The sequence below is a fragment of the Panthera pardus genome, unplaced genomic scaffold (assembly GCF_024362965.1).
Source record: "Panthera pardus isolate Hobbes unplaced genomic scaffold, ASM2436296v1 HiC_scaffold_8, whole genome shotgun sequence".
NCBI classification, from domain to species: Eukaryota; Metazoa; Chordata; class Mammalia; order Carnivora; family Felidae; genus Panthera; species Panthera pardus.
The window spans coordinates 547,328-568,616 of NW_026527013.1; the positions used below are offsets into that span (position 1 = coordinate 547,328).

General features: G+C 63.1%; 3 protein-coding genes across 8 annotated transcripts in view; 1 reads left to right on the top strand and 2 right to left on the bottom strand.

The window, feature by feature from the left end:
* Positions 1–3,497: 3,497 nt before the first annotated feature.
* POLR2E (RNA polymerase II, I and III subunit E) lies at positions 3,498–9,030 on the bottom strand. Its single transcript, XM_019434100.2, has 8 exons — positions 8,897–9,030; positions 7,659–7,833; positions 5,763–5,878; positions 5,123–5,203; positions 4,505–4,563; positions 4,332–4,410; positions 4,077–4,157; positions 3,498–3,858 (listed from the first exon to the last, which is right to left on the bottom strand). The coding sequence occupies exons 1-7, from the start codon at positions 8,951–8,953 to the stop codon at positions 4,092–4,094; spliced, it is 633 nt and encodes a 210-aa protein (XP_019289645.1). The 5' UTR covers positions 8,954–9,030; the 3' UTR covers positions 3,498–3,858; positions 4,077–4,091.
* Positions 9,031–14,250: 5,220 nt separating this feature from the next.
* GPX4 (glutathione peroxidase 4) lies at positions 14,251–16,377 on the top strand. Of its 2 annotated transcripts, none has more exons than XM_019433992.2 (7): positions 14,251–14,383; positions 15,249–15,343; positions 15,428–15,572; positions 15,736–15,887; positions 15,986–16,010; positions 16,185–16,244; positions 16,322–16,377. In XM_019433992.2, the coding sequence occupies exons 1-7, from the start codon at positions 14,300–14,302 to the stop codon at positions 16,352–16,354; spliced, it is 594 nt and encodes a 197-aa protein (XP_019289537.1). In that variant the 5' UTR covers positions 14,251–14,299; the 3' UTR covers positions 16,355–16,377. The 2 variants fall into 2 exon arrangements, with proteins under 2 accessions (XP_019289537.1, XP_019289535.1); XM_019433990.2 differs by lacking the exon at positions 14,251–14,383 and adding an exon at positions 14,750–14,977.
* A 2,340-nt stretch (positions 16,378–18,717) lies between these two features.
* Positions 18,718–21,289, bottom strand: part of SBNO2 (strawberry notch homolog 2) — a 50,442-nt gene continuing 47,870 nt past the window's right edge. For all 5 annotated transcript variants that reach the window (XM_053896786.1, XM_053896787.1, XM_053896785.1 and 2 more), the window contains 6 exons: positions 20,512–20,606; positions 20,336–20,428; positions 20,069–20,200; positions 19,767–19,843; positions 19,345–19,535; positions 18,718–19,266 (listed from right to left, as the gene is read on the bottom strand). In XM_053896786.1, the coding sequence (XP_053752761.1) occupies positions 18,791–19,266; positions 19,345–19,535; positions 19,767–19,843; positions 20,069–20,200; positions 20,336–20,428; positions 20,512–20,606 (1,064 nt within the window). In that variant the 3' untranslated portion in view covers positions 18,718–18,790. The remainder of the gene's footprint in view (positions 19,267–19,344; positions 19,536–19,766; positions 19,844–20,068; positions 20,201–20,335; positions 20,429–20,511; positions 20,607–21,289) is intronic.

Below are 21,289 nucleotides of genomic sequence, written 5' to 3' on the forward strand. Positions count from 1 at the left end.
ATCAAGACACGCAAGTGGCAGGAGGGGCCTTCCCCTCCTGACACAGAGCAGCCCCCCGGAAGCTGCTGCGCACCCCAGGCTTAGAAAGCAGCAGCGGTGCCGGTCAGAATGCTCTGCAACAGCCTGCCCGGCCCTCCCCGGCAGCAGCTAAGAAAGATCTGGAAGAGGAGATCACCGGGCCGGCCAACAGCCCAACGCGGAACTGCACGCAGCCAAACCTCGTCACGCGCTGCCCATGTCCCCGCAGAGCCGAGGAAGCACCCAGGGGCCGTCTGGCCCGGGGCCGAGAATACCTATGGTCTGGCTCTTCACGGAAAGAGCACGCCCACCCGATACATGCTTTAAGAGGGTCAGAAGAGGGGCGCCTGGCTGGCTCAGTTGGGTAAGCGTCTGACTCTTGATTTGGGCTCAGGTCATGATCTCAGTTTGTGAGACTGAGCCCTGAGTTGGGCTCTGGGCTGACAGTGTGGAGCCTGCTTGGGATTCTCTCTCTCTCACTGCCCCTTCCCTGCCTGCTCTCTCAAAATAAACTTTAGACTCTTGATTTCTGCTCAGGTCACGATCTCCTGGTTCATGGGATCGAGCACCACGTCAAGCTCCACGCTGACAGGGTCTGGTTGGGATTCTCTCTCCCCCTCTCTGCCCTTCCCAGCTCGTGGGCTCTCTCTCAAAATAAAAAAAAAAAAAAAAAAAAAAAAAAAACTCAGTTAAGACCATTTAACTGTATTCCGTGTTCAGCCAGACGGCACCTTTCCACTTACGGGCATTATTCAAACAGCAAGGGTCATGAAAAGCCTCCCCCTGAAGTCTGGCCAGGCCTGTAAACGAAGGCCTCTGGATGCCGTTCATGAGGTGCCTGCTAATTTACTGGTTCAGGGCCAGCTTCAGGCCAGGCTTGACCCAGCTCACAGCACGTCACAGGGGCCTGGGGCCCCCCTCCTCAATCCACCCGTATCCAAGGAGGGGGCACCTCTTCCATGAGGCCTGAGGCAGGTGTCTGAGCAACAGCCCAACCTGAACCAATCTTAGGGAGGTTATACTCAATGGCATAGGCAGGATCTGGTCCCCAAAAGGGATGAATTCTCAAAGGAAGGCCAGGTGCCGCTGGAAGGAGGGCATGGAGGTTGAGGCAACAAAAAACCCCCTGCACCAGAACGACAGGAACGTCCGTGGCCTCTACGCCCGAAACTCTGCCGACTTCGAACGGAGCTTCAAAGTTGTTCAAAGTCCTTCGTGTGCAGCTGAGCCAGAGGTTTGCACCTGGGTTCAGAGACCAAGCAAACTCAACCAAAAGCAAAAGGATTGTTTACATATTCGTTTTAAGTTCATTTATTTTGAGAAAGCGCGGCATGAGAAGGGGAGGGGCAAACAGAGAGAAACAGAATCCCACGGCGCAGAGCCCGATTCTCCCGGGACCGTGAGACTGTGACCTGAGCCGAAATCAAGAGTCGGACACTTAACCAACGGAGCCCCCCAGGCACCCCTGTTCTTGTACGAAGTCCATGTTCAAGAACAGCCAAGAGTCACGTTAATTTCAGGTGCAACCAGTGACACCCTGTCAGCTACCCCTCAGTAACTAGCTATGCCTCCCCCCAAAACAAAACACACAAACTAAGTATCAATAAACCGAAACAAAACACAAAACCCCACTGTGGGGGGAAGGACACAATAACCAAGTCGTTTTCTGTTTTTTTTACTGTGGTTAAAATATACGGAATACCCACCACATCTAAGTGCACAGCTCACGGGCGGCAAGCACACTCACAGTCATGCAGCCACCCCCTCCATCCGTCTCTAGAACTTTCCATCTCCCGAAACTGAGACTCTGTCCCCATGAAGCACTGACTCCCCGCCCCCCTACCACACCCCCCACTCCCACCATCCACTGTCTCTGTGGACGGGACTCCTCTAGAGACCCCCCGTGAGTGGAGTCACATGGACGTGACCTTCTGTGCCTGGCTTCCTTTGGCAAACAACGTACGTACGTTTGCAGGGGCAGGGGAGACGTGTACCACCGTTAGACATGCTACAAAGCTGTCACTTGGAAAACCAGGACTGATCCACAGACAAGAGGAGCTGGAAACAGACCCATGTCCACCTGGGAATCCCGAGGAGTGTGGCAATTCGGGCAGTAAGGACCCGCTAGGCATTCACAGTATCAAGAGCACCATCTGTCCCAGGGAGAAAAGATACATCCCTAAGTCATACCAAGCCCAGGAGCAAATCCCAGAAGTCAAGGCCACGTGTAAACATACCAACGTTAGGAACAGACGTTTGCAAAAACAAAAAACGGAAAAAGCTCTCGCAAACTGTGTAACTGACCAGGGACTTGTGCGTGTTAAGCGTATATAACACACCTGCACACGGGAACCGACAGCACCTGCAGCCTGGTCGGACAGACAGCCAGCCAGCCCGATCCCGCCACGGACGAAGGCTCTGAACAGACCTCCCTCCAAAGATGACGCTGAAGTGGCCAGTAGGCACACAAACGCTGCTCAGCGTGGCCAGGCGTCAGGGAAAAGCAGCCCGGGCGACGGCGAGGACGCAGCCCGCCCCGCCAGGAGAGCCGCAGAGGGCAGGGGTGTGCGGACGAGACGTGGGGCGGCTGCGGTGCTGACCGCCGGGTGGTTCCTCCAACGGGCAACCAGCCTCCAGGCGACCCGGCAATTCTACTCCCAGATACACGCCCGAGAAAAATGAAAACACACGTCCACGCGAAACTTGTGGTGAAGGCCCACAGCAACATTATTCGTAACTGCCAAAACGTGGAAGAACTCGCTGTCCAATGGCAAGCAAATGGATACACACGTCCACAGCGCACGCGCACATCCCTTGACCGCGAGGAGTGAGGCGCCCGCCCCCGCCGCCCCACGGTCGGTCCCCGAACACACGATGCTCAGGGAGGGAACCAGACACGAGAGGCCACGCGAGGTGTGAATCCATGTGCGTGAAATGTCCAGAACAGGCTCATCCACGGACGGGAAGGGGGCTCATGGGGGCCAGGGTGGTGGTGGGGAGGAATGAGTGGTGATGGGGACGGGGTTTCCTCTGGGGTGACAAGTTCTAACAGTGACAACACTAAAACCCACTGAACGGTGTGCCGCGAATGGGCGGCTTGTGTGGCACAAAAGTTATATCCCAATAAAGCAGTTACTAAAACAGAAAGAAAAGCAAACCGGGGGAAGACTTCCTGAAATCAGACGGTAACGGGAGGAAGCTGGGTGATCTCACTGCAAACTTCTGCGCGAGAAAAGCAGCAGGAAACCAAGTCGAAGCAACACGGCAGCGCTGCCTGCCTCGCGCACGTGGACAGGGCCCGATGCCCGCCGTCCACCCCCCCGCAGGCTCGGTACAGGGACGGGAGAGGACGGCCACCCTCCGGGGCAGCAGGCGCCACAGAACAAGGGGGCTGAGTCCCCCCAGTGGGGCCTAGGGGCTACAGCCTCGAGCAAGGCCACTCGTCGCAAACCGGTCGTTCTGCCTTCCAGACAAGCCGCTTTATTGACTCCAATACTTCTAATTCTTAAAAACACCCGGCAGCAAGTAGCGACTGGCTCTCTGCCGCCACGGACGCGGCTCACAGATGTCCCCGGGGCCACCCTATAGGACACGGCGACAGCAAGGAGCTGGGGGCCAGAGACTTGGACCCAGGACTGCAGTTTGTCACCGGGCGCCGGAGGGCCTCCCTGCGCCGTCCCGTTCCCTCCGGAGGCGCCCCCACGCGGGGCCCAGGTGAGGCCACACACAGACCTTCAGCCCAGGGGTGTGGAGAAGCAGCAGTGAGGAGGTTCCTGGGGTGACTGTTCCCACAGGGCAGGCCGGCTGCCGCCCTCAGCCTGGGTGAGGGACTCCGGGCCGCTGGACGAGAGGAAGGACGAAGGCGTGTTAGTCGGTCCTGCGAGCCTGAGCCAGCTGCCTCCAAGCCCGGCGACAAGTGGATGACACACGAAGGACCGTGGGCAGCGGGGAGAAGGGGCTCTCCGGCCACAACGCGGTGGGCGGGAACGATGCGCTCCCTCCCGGGCCGGAGACGGACAGGCCCTCCCGCTCAGCACCCCCGAGAGGTGCCATCTCACCTGCAAGCAGGGCGGCTACTGCACCAGCCGGTAGGTGATGTACCTGCCCGCGGTCTCGCTGGGCCGGATGATCTTCACCACCTGCGCAGGTGCCAAAGCAGAACAGGGGCTGGGGCCTCCCCACAGGCTGAAGTCACAGCCCACCCCGGATCTGGGGTGGGGGGGGCCCTGGGTGACGGGGGGGTGGGCGGGACTCCTCACCTGCCCTTGGGGGAGCCCCAGGTGGGGGGGGGGGGGGGCGGCGCGAGTCCTCACCTGCCCTCGCTTTATCCCAAAGTAGCGGGCCACCGGGTCTCCGGCCTGGATCCTGGGCAGCTGGTTCTCTCGGAGTTTACTGAGCAGTTCAGTCAGGGAAAAAGCCAGGCTCAGCTGACGGGGGTGGGGGTGACTGGGGTGCGGGGGCCCAGGGGAGGGGGCCGAAAGGATACTACCGGGCCAGGAGCTCGGTCACCTCCTCCTTGGTCATGACGACGTGCTCCGGGACCAGCTGCCAAGAGGAGGAGCCGAGGACAGGCCCCGCTGATTCCCCACACAGAGAAGGGGTGCGGGGCGGGCCCTGGCCAGCTGCCTTGTCGCGCCACGTTAACCAGAGGGGCCGGGGTTTACAGATGTCCTGGCACAGCCCCATCCTGCTCCCGCCTCCATGTGTGGACGGGGGTTCCCAGACTGCGCCTTCTGCAGACCAGCCCTGGGGTCCCGCCCCCACCCCCCGGGGCTTCCTGACTGTGCAGGCCAAGCAGGCCTGGGGATCTGCATTCCTGGTTATGTTCCTGGGTGATGTTGCTGCGGCCCGTCCGGGACCACACTCAGGGACCCCTGCCCTACTTCCATCACCAGACCGGCTCTCCGCAAAGCGGGAGCATCCAGCCCCGGGGACGCGTCCCCACTGTCTTCCTACTGTCAGGCAAATGCCCACATCTCTGCCATCCCCCAGCGGGTGAGGGACCGTGGGGCCCGGCACTGCCTTCCCAGCCTCCCTTCGTCCCTCGCTAGCCCCCGCTGGGGAGGAGGGCCCATTCCCCGCAGCCCCCACCTGAGGCCCCCACCTCGTGCTCTGTGATGTTGATGAGCAGCTCCTGTTGCAAAAACTGCTCCAGGACGTACTTGGGGGCCATGTCAACCAGCGACTGGAAGAGAGACCGCCCTCAGGCACAGCCAAGAGCCAGGACCACCCCACCGTTGGCTCCCTGGAGGCTGGCGGGGGCGGGAAGCCAGAGAGGGTTTGCTTTCACACCCCAATAAACCGCCAAGCATTGCAATTCAGCAAAACCCACCACCAGGCAGCCGGGCTCCTCCGCAGGGAGAGCCCGCCCACCCAACAGGGGCCTCGGCCCGGTGTCACGGTGACAACCAGGTGATGCTCGCGTGTTTCCATCTGACAAAATGCTCCCGGGGCTCGTCCTCGAGCCGATGGGGCTGGGAGTGTCCTGCAGCCCCCAAGCACAGGACGAAGAGTGCTTACTGGTCCTCCGTCCCGTCCTGTCACAGACGGGGCGCCGACCGCCCTGCCACTCTGGCCCTGCCCCTCAGCGAGGGACAACCGCTCCTTCTCAGATCCCAGTCCCCGGGGGTCCCCTCGGGATGGGCGAAGGGCCCCGTGAGGAGCTGTGGCAGGAAGGGAAGCGAGGTGCTCAGGGCCGAATGAGAGACAGCGGGGCTCAGCACCTGGGCAGGGCCCCCACCCACCTGCTTGGCGGAGGGGGTCATGCCCTGCTGCACCACGATGAGGGCGCGGGTGATGTTCTCTTCCTGCATCCGCTGGCAGTACACCTTGATCGTCTTGATGCCGACCTTGGGCTCCTCTGCGGACAGAACGCACGGCGGTCTGCACTGCCGGGGCCCCTCTCGCCGTGCGGGCCTGGCTCCCTCGCCCTCTCGGGCACCTGGGCGCTAGCTCTGCTGTGCCGAGGGGCCCCTGTGCCACTCCGGAACGGCCCCTTCTCTCTGAGGCCTCAGCTTCCCCACACACACGACAGGAACCTGGCTGCTGGCTCCCAGACCAGGGGGCTGGCCGCCTCCACGTCACCTGGGGAGCTGAAAGGTGCCTGGCAGCCCGGACTTACTGGACCCCTTCCTGGAAGTAGGATCTGGGACGCATGTGGTCCGGGGCCTCAGTGGTGCCAGGGTTTGGGAACGCCCACATCAAGCGCTTCGTCTAGTCTACGGGAGCCCGAGGTCCCACCACGGAGACTACCTCCCGTCCCTGCACTGCCGGTGGGGTGCCAGGTCACCACGGCGCACAGGCCCAGAGCCTGGCACGATGGGACCTCTGGACTCCAGGAGCCCAGCAGACGGGCAGCCCCTGGTGCCAGGACCCACGCGGGGCTCCCGGCCAGGCCCCTGCCCGCTGCTCCGTCACGGCACCCTCCTGAGACCCTCGCTCCACCGACGGGCAGTATCGTGGGCTGAGTCGTGTCCCCCCCAAAGCCCTTACGTTAGAGTCCCAACCCCCAATACCTCGAACACGACTGCATTTGGAAACAACGCTAAATTTACGCGAGGTCATCGGGGCAGACCCGAATCCAACCGACTGCTGTCCTTCTAGGACACGAAGACAGAGACGCAAAGAGCGAGCGGCCATGTGAGGACACAGGGCGAAGGCCAGCCCTGCTGATACCTGGCGTCAGACTTCGTGCCTCCGGCGCTGGGAGCGGAGCGGTCGCAGACGCTCAAGCCGCCAGGTCGGGGGTGCTGTGTGGACTAACACGGCAGGAACCCCAGTCCTGAGCTATGGCCCGCGGGAGAACACGGACGCCCCCACTCTCGGGAGGCTGAGACAGCGCCACAGGGACGCAGGCGGCTAAGCACCAATGCCTCCAACAAGCACGCCTCACACACGGGGACGCTTCCTGTGAAAGCACCAGCTGGGTCCATTGTGTAAACGTGTGCCACCCCCCTTGATTCCAGGCAGTGGGCTGGGCCCCCAAGTGCTCACCCCACAGCACAGCCTCCCGACCCTTATGGGCCTCAGAGTCGGGCTGCCTCAGTGGAGCAGGTGCTAAGACAGAGGGACACAGGGGGCCCGGGACACCCCTCGGTGGGCTCTTCGCTCGACCTGGAAGGGGTGGCACCCGAGCTCGGTGAGGGGCATGGACAGGGCCCAGGACGGGGCCAGAACCCTCCAGCAGCACAGGAAGGGGCTGCAGGGAACGGGAGGCTTGGAGACTGGAGGCTGGGCTGATGGGCGGGGGGGGGGGGGGCCAGAGAGGACACAGGTGAGTCTCAGGTCATGAGGGGTCCGGGGGCCCCCCTGGGAGGCCTGTGACGGTCCTGGTGGAGAACACAGCCAAGGAAGAAAAACTGGGGAAGGGGATCGAGGAGAAGGAAGCTGGAAAAAGTGCTCAGAGAAGTCAGAGATCAATATCATCGTCTGCAGCGAAAGGGCGGGGGGGGGGGGGGGGGGGGCGCGGCAGGGGGGGTGTGTGCTCTCTTTCCAGGCTGGGAAGAGTAAAAAGGGTCAGTGTAGACACTGGTCACACAGCATGCAGCTGCGACCATGTGACCCCGAGCAGGCCCTCGGATGGCTCTACTAGGACCGTGACCCCCAGGACACACACAGCCAAGGACCAGCAAGGCCCTCACCTGGAAAGAAGACGAACATCTGGTCAGTGGGGTCGTCGTTGTGGGCCACCAGCACCGTGAGGTCTGTGCGCCGTGGCCGCCCTTCACTCGGCTTGTCCCCAAACTGGGCCTTGAACTCTTCCAGTGTCTGGTCCAGCTCATCCTGGGTCACCAGGTAGCCACGGTCATGGCAGAGCTGCAGAGAGAGAGAGAGAGAGAGAGAGAGAGAGAGAGAGCTAGCCCAGTGACCTCAGGGCAGAGAGAGCTGGCGGGAAGCGCTCGGGCCAGATGAGGCCACTGCAGAGAAGGACACGGGGTTTGGGGGCCTGATGCGACAGGTGCGTGTAGACGTCAGACGGAAATGGGCAGGTGGGGACACAGACCAGGGCACGCCCCAAGAGAGCCCCTGCGCTGCTCCAGACAACCAGCTGCCACACACGCAACTGTCACCTTATCCTGAGCCTCGGGGACAGGCCGTGACCGGGAAGCGGTGGGGCAGAGCTATGGCCCTGGGGTCTGGGTGGGAGGGGCACTGCTGGGCTGGCCAGGGCTCCTCCAGTGGGTGAAGAGGATCCAGACGGAGAGAGGGAAGGTCAGAGCTGCTACCCGGCCCTGCGCCCACCCCTTTTCTCCATGAGCCCCCTGGCCTGATTGTCCCTCCAGAGCCTGCAGGGCCCCCAGCGCAGCCCCTGGGCACGGCTGCTCTGGTCCCTGCCTTAGAGCAGCTTTGCAAAGCGGTAAGAAGAGGCTGAATGCGGCCGCCTGGGCTTAGTTCCGGCGGGATTTCTCCCAGGCCTGGGATCGCACGGGTCCCCTCCCACCGGGCGGCTAAACCGCACGCCTTGCAGCGAACGCTCAGCCAGACTGTTGCTGATAGTTGTCCCGAACAACGCGAGGAGCTCAAAGGTGGCGGCCGAGGCCGTGAAGTAGCCGCCGAACAGAAACATCAGTCAGACGCCCTCACTGACCAGCAGGGCTCCCCCCAAGCCCCGATTCTGGGATTCTGTCAGGCACCCGGGCTAGAGCCCAAGCCTTCCAGGAACAGGCCCAAATGGGAGAACAGGGGTCCGCCGTCTCTCTCCAGCTCGAGGGAGACCCCCTCCTCCCCACCCCCACCCCCCGCCCCTCCCCGGGACCGCCGGACTCCCGGCTCGGCCACAGGCCGTCGGCCCCTCCGTCCTCCACGCGCCCCGGCCCCGCTGCGCGCCGCAGGGACCTCGTCCTGGTCCGACCTCGCCGCGTTAGCCGAGCAGGCTCACCTGCATGATGGTCTTGCGGATCTTCCACAGCCGGTACGTCTCCTCCTCGTCGTCCATGGCCGCCGCCGCTCCGCGTCAACGCGCCCCAGCCCGGCAGTACCCTCACCGACTGCGCCTGCGCCGAGCCATTGTCAAGCCCCCAGTCCGTCTCGTGGAGGGCTGTCGACAGCGAACGCCTGAATCCAGACAACTTCGGGAGAGGCAGCGCCAAGGGCAGCCCGGGCCTTCTGAGAGCGGCGGTTGGCTGCGCGAGAGGCGTGCGAACGGAACCGCCCACTCTCGCCTCGGCAGTTCTCGCGTGGCCTTGGCCGCAGGGCCTCTCGGGAGTTGTGGTTTCCGCTCAACGCTGGTCTCTGCGTTAGATTTAGAATCGTGGGAGGCGGAGGCGAGCTACGGGAGGGGAAACTGAGGCCGGACGGAGGCAGCAGTCTCCTCGCTTCCCAGAGAGGGCCGGGCAACTTTGTAGGCCCTTTGTAAATATGCATCCAGGTGCTGCGGGCCGCGTCCAACTTAATGCCCATGAGCCTTGGTGTTCCGTTCTGTGCAATGGAAATAAAGTGTCCCCGTTTTAGAGGGTTAGGTGAGAGTCTAAAGGGACGGCTGTGCTTGGGAGGAGCCTGGCATAGCTCCTGGGCTCATGAGGTGCTCCCACCTGTGTCTCCCCGCAGCCCCCACTGCGCATCCACCCCTGCCCCCAGCTCAGCGCTCGCCCCATTGGAGGCGCATCAGGAGCTTCTCATTGAGCGATACGTTCACAGAGACAGACATTCCAGGGAGACACAGGACAGAAACGGTGAGCACAACAGACGATAATGTTACAAGGTGACAATGCTATGGAAGAAAAGGTAGACCACGCTAAGCAACGTGGGAGACTTTCAGTGTCAAATGGGGAGGTGGTCAGGGAAGGCAAGGAGCGAGAGAGACTCTGGCAAAAGCCCAAATAGAAGGAGGAAGTTGTGGGAATGTCTATAGAAAGGTCTATCAAAAGGTACAGCGTGTGCAAAGGCCCTGAGGCCGCACTTTGCCTGGTGAGTTGGCAGCAAGGAGGCCTGTGGGGGGAGGGGAGGACAGGAGGTTAAAGAGTGCAGTGAGGCAAACCCTGGGAGGCCTTGTTGCTTGGGTTAAAAAGCTTGGGTTAACTTTGTCAGTCACTCTCAGTGTTTGAGCAGGGAGACCAAGGAGGGGTGGAGAGGATGACCTGGGCAGAGCAGTGGGCAGAGTCCTGGTATTCTGAAGGTGGAGCCCACAGATTTGCAGATGGACGGGACACGGAGAAGAGAGAGACAGAGAGGGAGGAGGGAGAACAGGGCAGCCCTGACTGGGGCCAACAGGCCAGGGAGAGACAGGTGTGGGTGACAGATTAGAAAGGGGCTCTGGAGGGGCGCCACTGGGAGTGGCCCAGTCGGTTGAGCGTGTGACTTCAGCTCAGGTCATGATCTTGCGGTTTGTGGGTTCGGGCCCCATGTGGGGCTCTGTGCTGACAGCTCGGAGCCCGGAACCTGCTTCAGATTCTGTGTCTCCCTCTCTCTCTGCCCCTCCCCTGTTCATGCTCTGTCTCTCTCTGTCTCCCAAAAATAAATTGAATAATTTAAAAATTTAAAAAAAGAAAGAAAGGGGCTCTGGGGGCACCTGGCTGGCTCAGTTGGTGGAGGAGAAGTTCACGCTCCACATTGGGCATAGAGATTACTTAAAAAATAAGAATAAAGAAAAAAGAAAGAAAAGAAAGAAGAAATGATCTCCTTGCGGCCCAAGGAGAGAGATCAAGGAGACCTTGGGATATGAGTGGAATCCAGGGCAAAGTCCAAGGTTGGGAGGCGGGGGGGGGGGGGGGGGTGCAGCAGACTTGTGGGAGTCAATGGAGATCGGAGGCTGGGCGCGGTCACCGAACAGATCCGAGACCAGGACTGGAGCCTTGCCAAGATGTGGAGGCCGAGGAGAGGGAAGAAGCAGCGGAAGGGCACAGAGCGGGGCACAGATCCTGAAGCAGTGGCCTGGCCTCCAGTCCTGGCTGTGTGAACCGAGGCACATCCCTTACCAATTTTGTACCTAAATGTCTCCCTTCCCCCTGCCTCGTAGAACAGGGACAAAAACAGCACCCGCTTCTCAGGGCGCTTGATTAACGATGGCAGTGCCTGGCACCAGCAGTGTTACATGAGTGCTCCTTGGTAGAATAAAGGGCGGTAGGAGGTTGCCAGGTGCCCTGGAACCAGGTGAAGAAAGCGTCTGGAGAAGGAGGAGGGAGAGACCAACCATCACGGCCACGAAACGGCAGTTTGAGTCTGAGCAGATGTGAAGATTAGACGGGAGCTTGGTGACCCCAAGGAGGGCAGATCAGGAGGGGGCCTGGCCAGGGTGGGATGGATGAGAGGAAAGGAGTTGGAGATGTGGACGCGAATGCCAAGGGGAGGGGGGCCAAGGGTGGAAGGAGAGGGAGCTAGGAGCGGTTTTAAGATGGGAGAAAAGGCATCTGTCTAGGTTGCTGGCGTGAAGGCAGATCTGGCAAGGGGAGAAGGCAGGACTGTTGGAACCTGGGGGCGGGGGGAGGCCGGCTCCAAGGAAAGGTGGCCCGGATAGTACCCCAAGAGGGCCCAGGCATGGGTGGCAGGTGAATACAGTAGTGGGTGTGTAGATGTTAGGCAGTCCTGCTGTTCCACAGGGCACAGAAGAGACAGGAGAAAGGGCTCACAGGGCCAGGTGGGCCTCAGGACCCCAGAGAGGCTGCCAAGGCCTGAGCATCATTCTGATGATTCAGAGTCCAGTGACTGTGCCCTCAGCGCCAGGACACAGAGACACAGAGTGGCAAGCTGCTCCTTCGCACCTCTCGCCATGCTGTATCACATGGCCGAGGCTGAGTCCAGAACTCTGGCCGCCATCCACATGCTCCTGGGTGGGGATATAAAATGGAGTGGATGGAAAACAGTCCGGCAGCTGCTCACGAGGTTAAACGAGGCTTAGCATCTGACCCGGCAATTCCACTCCTAGGTGCATACCAAGGAGAAATGAAAATGTACGAAAAGAGGGAGGGGGACAAAACAGAAGAGACTCCTAAATATGGGGAACAAACAGAGGCTTGCTGGAGGGGCTGTGGGAGGGGGCATGGGCTAAATGGGAAAGGGGCATTAAGGAATCTACTCCTGGAAATCATTGTTGCGCTATATGCTAATTTGGATGTAAATTAAAGAAAAAAAAATTTTTTTTTAATTAAAAAAATGAAAATGTATGCCCATACAAACACTTGTACAGCGTTACAAAGGCAAAAGTTCAAAACAACCAAATTCCATCAATATATGAACAGGTAAACACACTGTCCACCACGCATGGGAACATTACTTGGCCACGAGCAGAGCAGGAGCGAGGCGCCCACCCCCGCCGCCCCACAGACGGACCCCGAACACACGACGCTCAGGGAGGGAACCCGACACGAGACGCCACACGGAGTGTGAATCCACGTGTGTGAAACTTCCAGAACAGGCTCTTCCACGGACAGGAAGGGGCTCGCTCATGGGGGCCGGGGGCTGGGGGAGGGGACAGGGAGTGACTGATGATGGGGACTGGGTTTCCTTTGGGGTGATGGGATGTTCTGGAATTACCTAGCGGAGATGGTTGTACATTTTAAATATCTTAAAAAAGTGTGCACTTCAAAATGGCTAAAATAGTGGATTTTATGTTATGTGAATTTTATCTCAATTAGAAAAACTTTCCACTTTGAAAAGGCCTCTCGCCAGTGGCCAGCTGAGCCCCCTCACTGGGGACACACAGGAACTTAGGCCACCACAGGGAAGCCTTCCTGGAGCCTTGAGACCGTCCCAAGACTCCACGGCCCCCTCTGTGAGACGGAGTGTCTCCGGCAGAAGCCGTGAAGCCCGGACGCCCCGGCGGCAGCCGCACCTCCGGCTGGCCTCCACATGGGTTGTTGTCTTCGCCTCTGGCCACCTCAGGACATGGGTGCTGCCAGCTCGCTCCACCTCTCTCCTCCTGCGGGGTGGGCACAAGGGCGTTTCCCTGAGCTGTTTTTCTGGCCCATCCTGCAATAACCAACAGCCTCGGGGGCCATCTTTATGACAAAGTTATAGGTCACAACTGCGGCAAAAGTGAAAACAGCAGTCTTCCCCCCAGGGCCAGACAGGCTCCTTCCCCAATGTGGCCGTGACACCCCGCGGTTCCAGGGGGGAAGCAATATGGGCGGCACGTGCGGGGGGGGGGGGTGCTCCTTCTTGAGAAGTGAGGCTGCCCAGGTGGGACTATGGGGGCTCTCTTCCAGGAGGTGACTCAGACAAGTGGGCCTCTGGTAGCCGCACTGGAGGGAGGCGGCCGTGTGAAGGCCATTGTGCAAGACAGGGCCTGGCCGTTGGAATGGGCTTCCTCATTTCATTGCGCTTCTACCTGTAAGCGTGGCGCAAGGCCAAGGGCCCCAGCTCTGCCCTTGGGCAAGCCTGGGTGGGAGGGGGTCTCATTGGGGCCCCCCAAGTGAACCAAGCCGAGAGTCCTTCCCCCCCCCCGTCTCTGCAGCAATGTTCACGGGAGGACCCGAGAAGGGGATAAGAAGTGCACTGTAGCACAAGCTGAAAACACCCACTCGTCCACAGGTCAAAGTCCAGGCAGGGCTGGGAGTGGGGGCGGACGGGCCGCTGAGGAATTCCTTGGCTCAATTCCCAAGAGCGGGCGGTTCTGTCTTCTGGACCGACTCGGCCAAATGCCTGAGCACGCCTGCACTGTGTGCAGACTACGCCCCCGGCGTGTGCCGCCGCTGCCCCGCACACACCTGCGCGTCCTCGCGGCCACAGGGGCCCGCTAACCGTCGCCCGGTTAGTGGCCCCGGGCTCACGCGCTGCTTGTAACGGCAGCGTGCCGTTTCGTGGCTCGCCGCTGGGTGGTCCCCGGCCTTCGCTGGGCCCACGGGCGGGGCGCCCCCGCAGCGACACCGCAGTCTCCAGTGAGCGGGAGTCTGACCCCGACTGACTTTATTTACTTTTAAAAGACAACCTCCAGTGTTCAAAGAGCTGGGCGATACGTCTGGGAGTTCGAGCCCCCCACCACGCGTTTCCAGTACTATCTCAAGTGGTCAGGCATCCCGCGGTGCCGAGGTCAACCAGCCGGATAACCGTCCTAAACTCGCCGACGCGCCGCGCCTCCTGCGCGGACGTCGCAGCCCTCCCCGCCGGCGAGCATGCGCGGTCGCGCAGAGCCGCGGAGCCGCAGCCCGGCCCGGCCCCGACCCCGCCCGCCCCTCACCCCGGCCTCCCATTGGCTGGTGTCACCACGCGTCCGCCCCGCCTGCGCGTACAACCAATGAGATCTCTGTTGGGCGTGGCCTAGGGCGGGGAGGCCAGGCCCGCCGGCGCGCGTCCATTGGTTGGCTCGGCGAGGGGAGGAGTCGCTGCCTCCGGCGCCCCCGCCGCCGCGATGAACCTCAGCCGCCTGTGCCGCCTGCTGAAGCCGGCGCTGCTGTGCGGAGCCCTGGCCGCACCCGGCCTGGCCGGCACCATGGTGAGCTGGGCACCGGAGGCGGGCCGACGGGCCGTTGGGCAGGCGCGCGGGGCCGCGGAGAACTCGGGCGGGGGGCGTTCGGGAGCAGGCCTGGGCAGGAAGGACCCCCGATGGGCGCCTCCGGGTTGCGTCGAGGGGGCTGGGTGGCTTGGGCACCCTCGGCCGCTGGCGCCCCCGGCCGGGGCCCGGCGAACGGGAGGCGCCCGGTGGGCTGGAAACCCCGGGTCACGCGCCGCGGGGCGTCACCGCCCCTCCCCCGCCCCGTGCTCCCCTGGGCCCCGCGCGGTGGCGTCACAGACGGGCGGCCGGGCGCCCTGGCTACCGGCCCTTTGTCCCCCCGGCGCGGCCCTCGGGCACAGGCGCGTCCGGAAACGGTCCGGCATGGGCCGCACAGCCGCCGGCTCCCCGGGTCGCCGCGGGCAGCGGCGCCGGTTGCCGGGCAGGCGGCGGCGCCGAGTCCCCCCGCGGCGGAAGGCTGGGGCTTGCGGGCGCAAGAGGGCGCGCCCCCGACGGAAGGAGCCGCGTCTAGAGAGAGCGGGGCAGGCGGCGCTCGCGACCTGTGATAGCGGCTGTAGCGCCGATTCCCGGGATCCGGTGCGCGCGGGGGCCCCCACACCCGCCGCTGGAGCCACCTGGCGGGGTCCCAAACCCTCTTTGGGTCTCAGTGTCCTCTGTCAAATGCGCCCTGCAGCGCAAGCGGCGGGCGCCTTCGAGGAGGAGGAGTCCTCAGTTTTTCCTTGTCCCGGGGACATGGTTTTCTTGGCGCGGATCCGCCTGGGAGTCCTTCCTCTGGGGACCCTGAGCTGGGCGATGGGCCAGGTGGCAGCGAGGTCCACAGGCCCCTCATGGTGCCCTTGCCTTACAGTGTGCCTCCCGAGACGACTGGCGCTGTGCTCAGTCCATGCACGAGTTCTCAGCCAAGGACATCGATGGACACATGGTTAATCTGGACAAGTACCGGTGGGTACATACCTGCCTGGTGGGAGAGGCAGGGGAAAAGGTCGATGGCCCTGACCTGGCCTGACTGCACCATCTCTCCTCCAGGGGCTTCGTGTGCATAGTCACCAACGTGGCCTCGCAATGAGGCAAAACGGAGGTAAACTATACTCAGCTTGTCGACCTGCACGCCAGATACGCTGAGTGTGGTTTACGGATCCTGGCCTTCCCTTGCAACCAGTTCGGGAGGCAGGTACGTACTTGGCCAGCTGTGTCCCTAGGTGTCCCTGTGTCGGGATGGTCAAGACTAGGGTGGGCGGGGTGTGGGGAGAAGATCTGGGTCGGGCCTGTGGCAGCGGGGACCAGGGGGAGTCCAGGCTTGTCCTCCCTCACCCCAATGCCCCTGCTCGCCCCAGGAACCAGGGAGTAACGCGGAGATCAAGGAGTTCGCTGCTGGCTATAATGTCAAGTTCGATATGTTCAGCAAGATCTGTGTGAACGGGGATGATGCCCACCCGCTGTGGAAGTGGATGAAAGTCCAGCCCAAGGGGAGGGGCATCTTGGGAAAGTGAGTGCGGGGCAAAGGAGGGGGCAGGGTGGTCCTCAGGGACCCCGGGGGGCCCGCAATCGCCACAGATTTCTCATGAGCTCACATTTGTCTTCTAGTGCCATCAAATGGAACTTCACCAAGGTAAGAAGGGGGAAGGGGGGACAGGCTAGGACCGTGTCCAGGGCCAGCTCCTGCCCCTGGGTCCGTTTATTCAGCCCCAGCTCCGTGCCCTGCCCAAAGGGACTCCAGCCCCGGGGGCCGCATTTCCCCCCCAGAGCTGCGGGGTCCCTGTTTTGACGCGGCCCCTTCCTGCAGTTCCTCATTGACAAGAATGGCTGCGTGGTGAAGCGGTACGGTCCCATGGAAGAGCCCCTGGTAGGTTCCTCCGCAGGGGCCCGCTGGGGGGTGGGGGCCAGGGAAGAGGCCAGCGCTGACCCCCTTTCTCCCCACAGGTGATCGAGAAGGACTTGCCCTGCTACCTCTAGCTCCACAAGGATGCGCCCCCCCCCGCCCCCCCACGGCCCTGCCCCTGCCCCTCGGAACCTTCTACCCGGCACCCATGACGGTCTGCCTGAAAACCAGCCTGCTGGTGGGGCAGACCCGAGAACCCGGCGTGCACCCCCTGCCGGAGGAAGGTTCCTCGGCCCGGCTCGTGGCTCGGCGCCCCCCCCCCACCCCTGGTTATCTTGTGGGAATAAAACATACAAATTGGCCTGCTGCAAGTTCCTGCCTCCCTGGGGTGGGTTTGCGGGGTAGGCGGGGAAGCCTTTTGCCCTGGGGACCTTCTGGTTCAGGGGCAGGAGGGTGGTGGTAGCTCCCCAGGCTCTTGTGAGTTCAGGAGTTCTCTGGCTTCCTAGGGCTGCGTCTGCGCCCGCTAATCTTAGCAGCCCCGCCTGCTGGGCACAGGCTGATCCTGTGGGAGGTGATAGGAATTACTGGCTGTGACTCATCCAGGGTATTAGCCCGCTGCTCAGGGCCTGCCTGTGGCCGGTCTTCCCCAGTGCCTAGATGGGAGGCCAAGGGGGCTGGGGCCTTGTGGCTCTGCCCACTGGAGGGACTGGGCACGTGGGGTGGGCTGAGCATCAGGCCGAGCTGGTCTGGGCACAGAGCCGTGCCAGGCAGGGCCTGTGCAATAGACAGGCCTCACTGTTGGACACTGAGCCAGGGCATCCAGGCCTGCCCACGGGGCCTCATCTGGTGCAGCCGTGGGGGCGTTATCTACAGTCCCCCGCCCCAGGAAGGGGTGGGAATAGCCTGAGGCCATCAGTCCTGCAGACCAACGCTCATCCACGGTCTGGGGGGCCTGGGAGGCATGGTCACAGCTTCCTGCCTGTAGCTGCCTGGGGCCATCCTGGCAAGGGAGTAGGGGATGGCATGGCTGGAGAGCAGTTGGGTCTGTCCTGTCCCTACCCACCCCCCCAGCCCCCACCAATTTCCAGTGAAGGTCAGCAGCAGAGAGATGGGGCTGGAGGGCTGCAGTAGCCAGGCTGAGAACCCCAGCCACCCTAGAGCTGCTTCCCCTGGGTCTCCCGGCTCCTCACCTGTCCATGTCCTGGCTGGTGGGAGACCCTTCTAACCTGAGGACCAGACCCGGGTGTGCTTCCGTGGTTTCCGCGAAGGGCCTGGCGTGCGTTCCTGCCTTCCCAAGGGCTCAGCTCTTGGTCCTCCTGTCCTGGGCTACCCCACCCACCTGAACCAACACTGTGAGGGAGCCTTGGGAATAAACCGGAGCAGGGGCTGCAGCTGTGCACACCAGAGACTAGGGGAACTGCTCTGGAGAGCACCACCACCTTGAGTGTCCCGGGGTGTCGGGGGGTGTTGGGTCTCCCCGGCAGGCAGGAGGCAACCAGTGACTGGCCCAAGACACAGCAGGGCTGGCACGGGTTGGGCCAAGGCAGCTGGCCTGCCACGCTGGTGCCAGGAAGACATCGTAGACAATGGCCCCTTGTAGCGTGGGTCTGTCTCCTCAGCCTGGCCCTAGACCTCTACCCTGGCCTTGGCCTCCCACGGGTCTGGGAGAGGAGTGGGCTGGTCTTACCCGCCTGGCTCCCTCCACAGGCAACAGCCCCCTTGACCTCCTCTGAGTGGGGCCACCGTGGGCATCCGCTAAACGTTCTTGGAGGAGACACACTGTGCCTTCCTCTCCCCATGATCTCTGCAGGCTGGAGAAGCAGACAATCTGGGAGGTAGTGAAAAGGCACATATATTTAAAAAAAGATCTCTTTACATATGTACACCTGCATTAATTATAAATACACATAGAAACCAGGGACCCACCCACACCGCCAGCTCCACGGCAGGTTCTGGGGCCTGGGAGAGAGGGCGGGGCAATAATTTAGGGAGCAGAGAGAGTGGGGAAGAATTGCATATATTAATGGGGGTGGGGTCTGTCCCATGGAGTCCCCCAGAGAAGGCAGGGCCCTGAGCACCTGGGGTTTCCTGAGTTTCCAGCTCTTGGGGCCACCCAGTTTTGTGGATTTCAGGGGTTTCTGGTCAGACCAGGCCCTGAGGGTGGGTGGGGTGAGGTGGGATGGGGAGCTCCTGCCTAGGCCTGGAGGGCAGGAGAGGGCAGAGGCACGGGCAGGGTGTGCCCCTCACCCCCGGGCCCTGCCCAAGCCTGGAGCCCGCGACATCCTGAGTGGGACCTGCGCTGCCTGGGAGGGCCCCGAAGGGCGGGCAGCATCTTGAGGGGTCTGCCCGGTAGGGAAGGCACTACAGTGGAGGCCTCCGGAAGCTGGGGGCGGGGGCGGGGGCGGGGGGGCGTGGCAGCCCCTCCCCGGAAGTCAGCAGGGGGGCCCTGGGCCCCGGCTCACCACCCGCCCCTCCACCCAGGCCTGCAGGAGAGAAGTTCGAGTCCACGGAGACGTGCGTATTGCAGATAAGTTTCCTCTCGGACGCCGGCTGCGGGCCGCTTGCCGGGCCTACGAGCTGGGAAAGGGGGGGCCGAACTGGATGACGCTCTGCCGCTCGGGCCCCCCGCTCCCCGCGGGCGCTCCGGCTGCCCCGGCGCCGGGCCCGGCGTTGAGGGAGCGCAGCATGTCCTCCAGCACCTCCTTGAAGTTGATGTCACGGCGCTGGTGTGCCAAGGCCGCGGCGGCGGCGTCGGCTGCGGAGTCCGGGGCGCCCAGGGGCAGGCCGCCGGGGGCGGGCACGGGGTCCGGGGGCGGGAAGGCAAAGGGCGGGGGCTGCGGGAAGGCCTGGGCCGGCGGGCTGTAGGTGAGGTCCAGGACCTCGCCGGGGCCGCAAGGCAGCTCGAGTGGGCGCAGGGCGGGCGGCGGCGGCGGCGGCGGCAGCGCGGGGAGGCCCCGGCCCCGCGCGTGCTTGCGCTTGACGTCGTCGTCCATGAGCTGTAGCTCCTGCAGCACGCGGCGCACGCAGCCCTCGGGGATCTTGATGCCTGGGGGCCGGGGCGGGTCAGGGCGTCTGAAGGGGTGCCTGCCCCCGCCCGGCCCCTCTGGCGTGCCCACCTGCTCACCGACTTGCTTCTTCTGGTCCTTGGTCTTGAGGCGCACGATCTGCAGGTAGCTGCTGCTGGTGACGTCGGCCATGACGGCGGCGATGCGGCCCCACACGCGCAGCAGGGCCCCGCACAGCATGTAGTGGTGCCGCAGCCGCAGGCCCTGCACGCAGTCCTTGCCCTCCTGCACCAGCCGGCAGTGCCGGTTCCTGCGCCGGGGCGAGGGAGGGGAGGCTCGGATCCCACGGCCCCCACGCACCGTCCTGCTGGCCTCCTCCGAGCTCCCTGAACGCCCCTGACGCCCAACGCGCCCCCCCCCCCCCCCGCTTTGCCCTGTGCCATTCGTAGGGACCCTCCTCGTACACGTGCTTTGCAGAGAGGCCAGGGCCAGGCGGTGCAAAGCTGTGGCGCCCCCGTCCCAGTCCGACCCCGGCCCTCACCATGCGGTGTGGCTGCAGTGCGTCAGCGAGAAGGCGTAGCTGTTCTCCCAGTGCTCCCTGGCCTCCTCCGCTGTCACCTGCGGACACACAGCCGCGTGAGCCACCCGCATGGGCTGACCATCCACGATTCCCAGCGCACGAGCGGGAAGCTAAGGTCCACGGTGCCCCAGGCCTGCTCCTCCTGCACCGGCAGCCGGGTGAGCTGGGCACAGAGGGCTGGCCTGGGGACCTGCAGAAAGGGGAGCACGTGCGCCAGGGGGCACAGGCACCCCCCCACCCCCGGCCCGTCAGCCGGCGCCTACCCAGTGGAACTTCCGGCACAGGCTGTCGAAGGTCTCCAGCTGGCTCTGCCGGCCCACGTTAGGCTTGTACACCGTGAAGTGCTTGCCGCGGTTCTGCTCCGCCAGGAGGCAGCTGGGCTTGTTGTCCCGGACCTGCGCAGGGGTGCGCGGGAGGTGGGGAGGTAGGGGCGATGCTGCGTGTCCCTCCCTGCCCCTCCCTGCCCCCCCCACCCCCTCGGCTGGGGTCCCGCCCCTGGGGACGTGTTGGGGGCCCCCCGAGCCACCCACCTTGTAGGAGAGGTAGAAGCCGTCGTGGGGGCCCGTCAGCTCCAGGGACTTGGCGTAAGCCTCGTCCCATTTCAGGCCGCGGTCCACGCTGATCTGCAAGGGCACGTGGGCTCAGAGCGGGGTGAGGGGTGCTGGGGGCGGGCCTGCACGTGCTGGGCGGCTTAGCGCCCACTCACCTTATAGAAGACCACCTGCCCATCCTGTGGGTGCCCAGGGGCAAGGAACACCTGCTGGCTCTCCTCATAGATCTCATCAACGCCTGGAGCCAGGTCTGCACAGAGGATGAGCAGGGGTGAGACCCTCCCATCGGGGGGCCACGAGGCTCCAGGCTCTGGGCTTTCGGGAGCCGTCCGTCCCAAGTTCTCGGGGACACCCCAGAGATGTCCACCAGGGAGTGCGGTGGATGCGCCCCCGGCAGAGACGGCCCGGATGGCAAGTGGCCCCTCCTGTGGTGGCCTGGGGTCCAAGCCGCCTCCCCAGCCCCCACTGGACACTCACACTAGATGTGACTACAGACAACATGCCCCTCAGGGCCCCAGCTCTGCAAGGCTCTTGTGGGGATGGTTACGTAGAAGTCAGCAAACTATACCTGCCACCGATTTTATAAATAAAGTTTTACTGGCACGTAGCCGTGACCACTCAGTTTCCCGTGGTCTGTGCTTTCACTACCACGGCCAAGTTGTACGCTCGGGCAGAGACTGGTCCTCGAAGCTGAAAATACAGACTCTGGTCTCTCTCAGGAGGGCTTGTGGCCCCCCCCCCCCCCAGCCCCTGCTGTGGGGTATCAGCCGTCGGGTTCCCTTGGCATGAGGAGAGCAAACGTGCCAGGCTCACCACCAGCACGTGGGGCATGTGGATACACCCCTCAGGCCTAAATAAGACCTTCTGGTCCTCAGGGAACGGCACTAGGCTGCAGCAGCCCCCCTCCCCGAGACAGTCTTCTTGGTGCCCCAA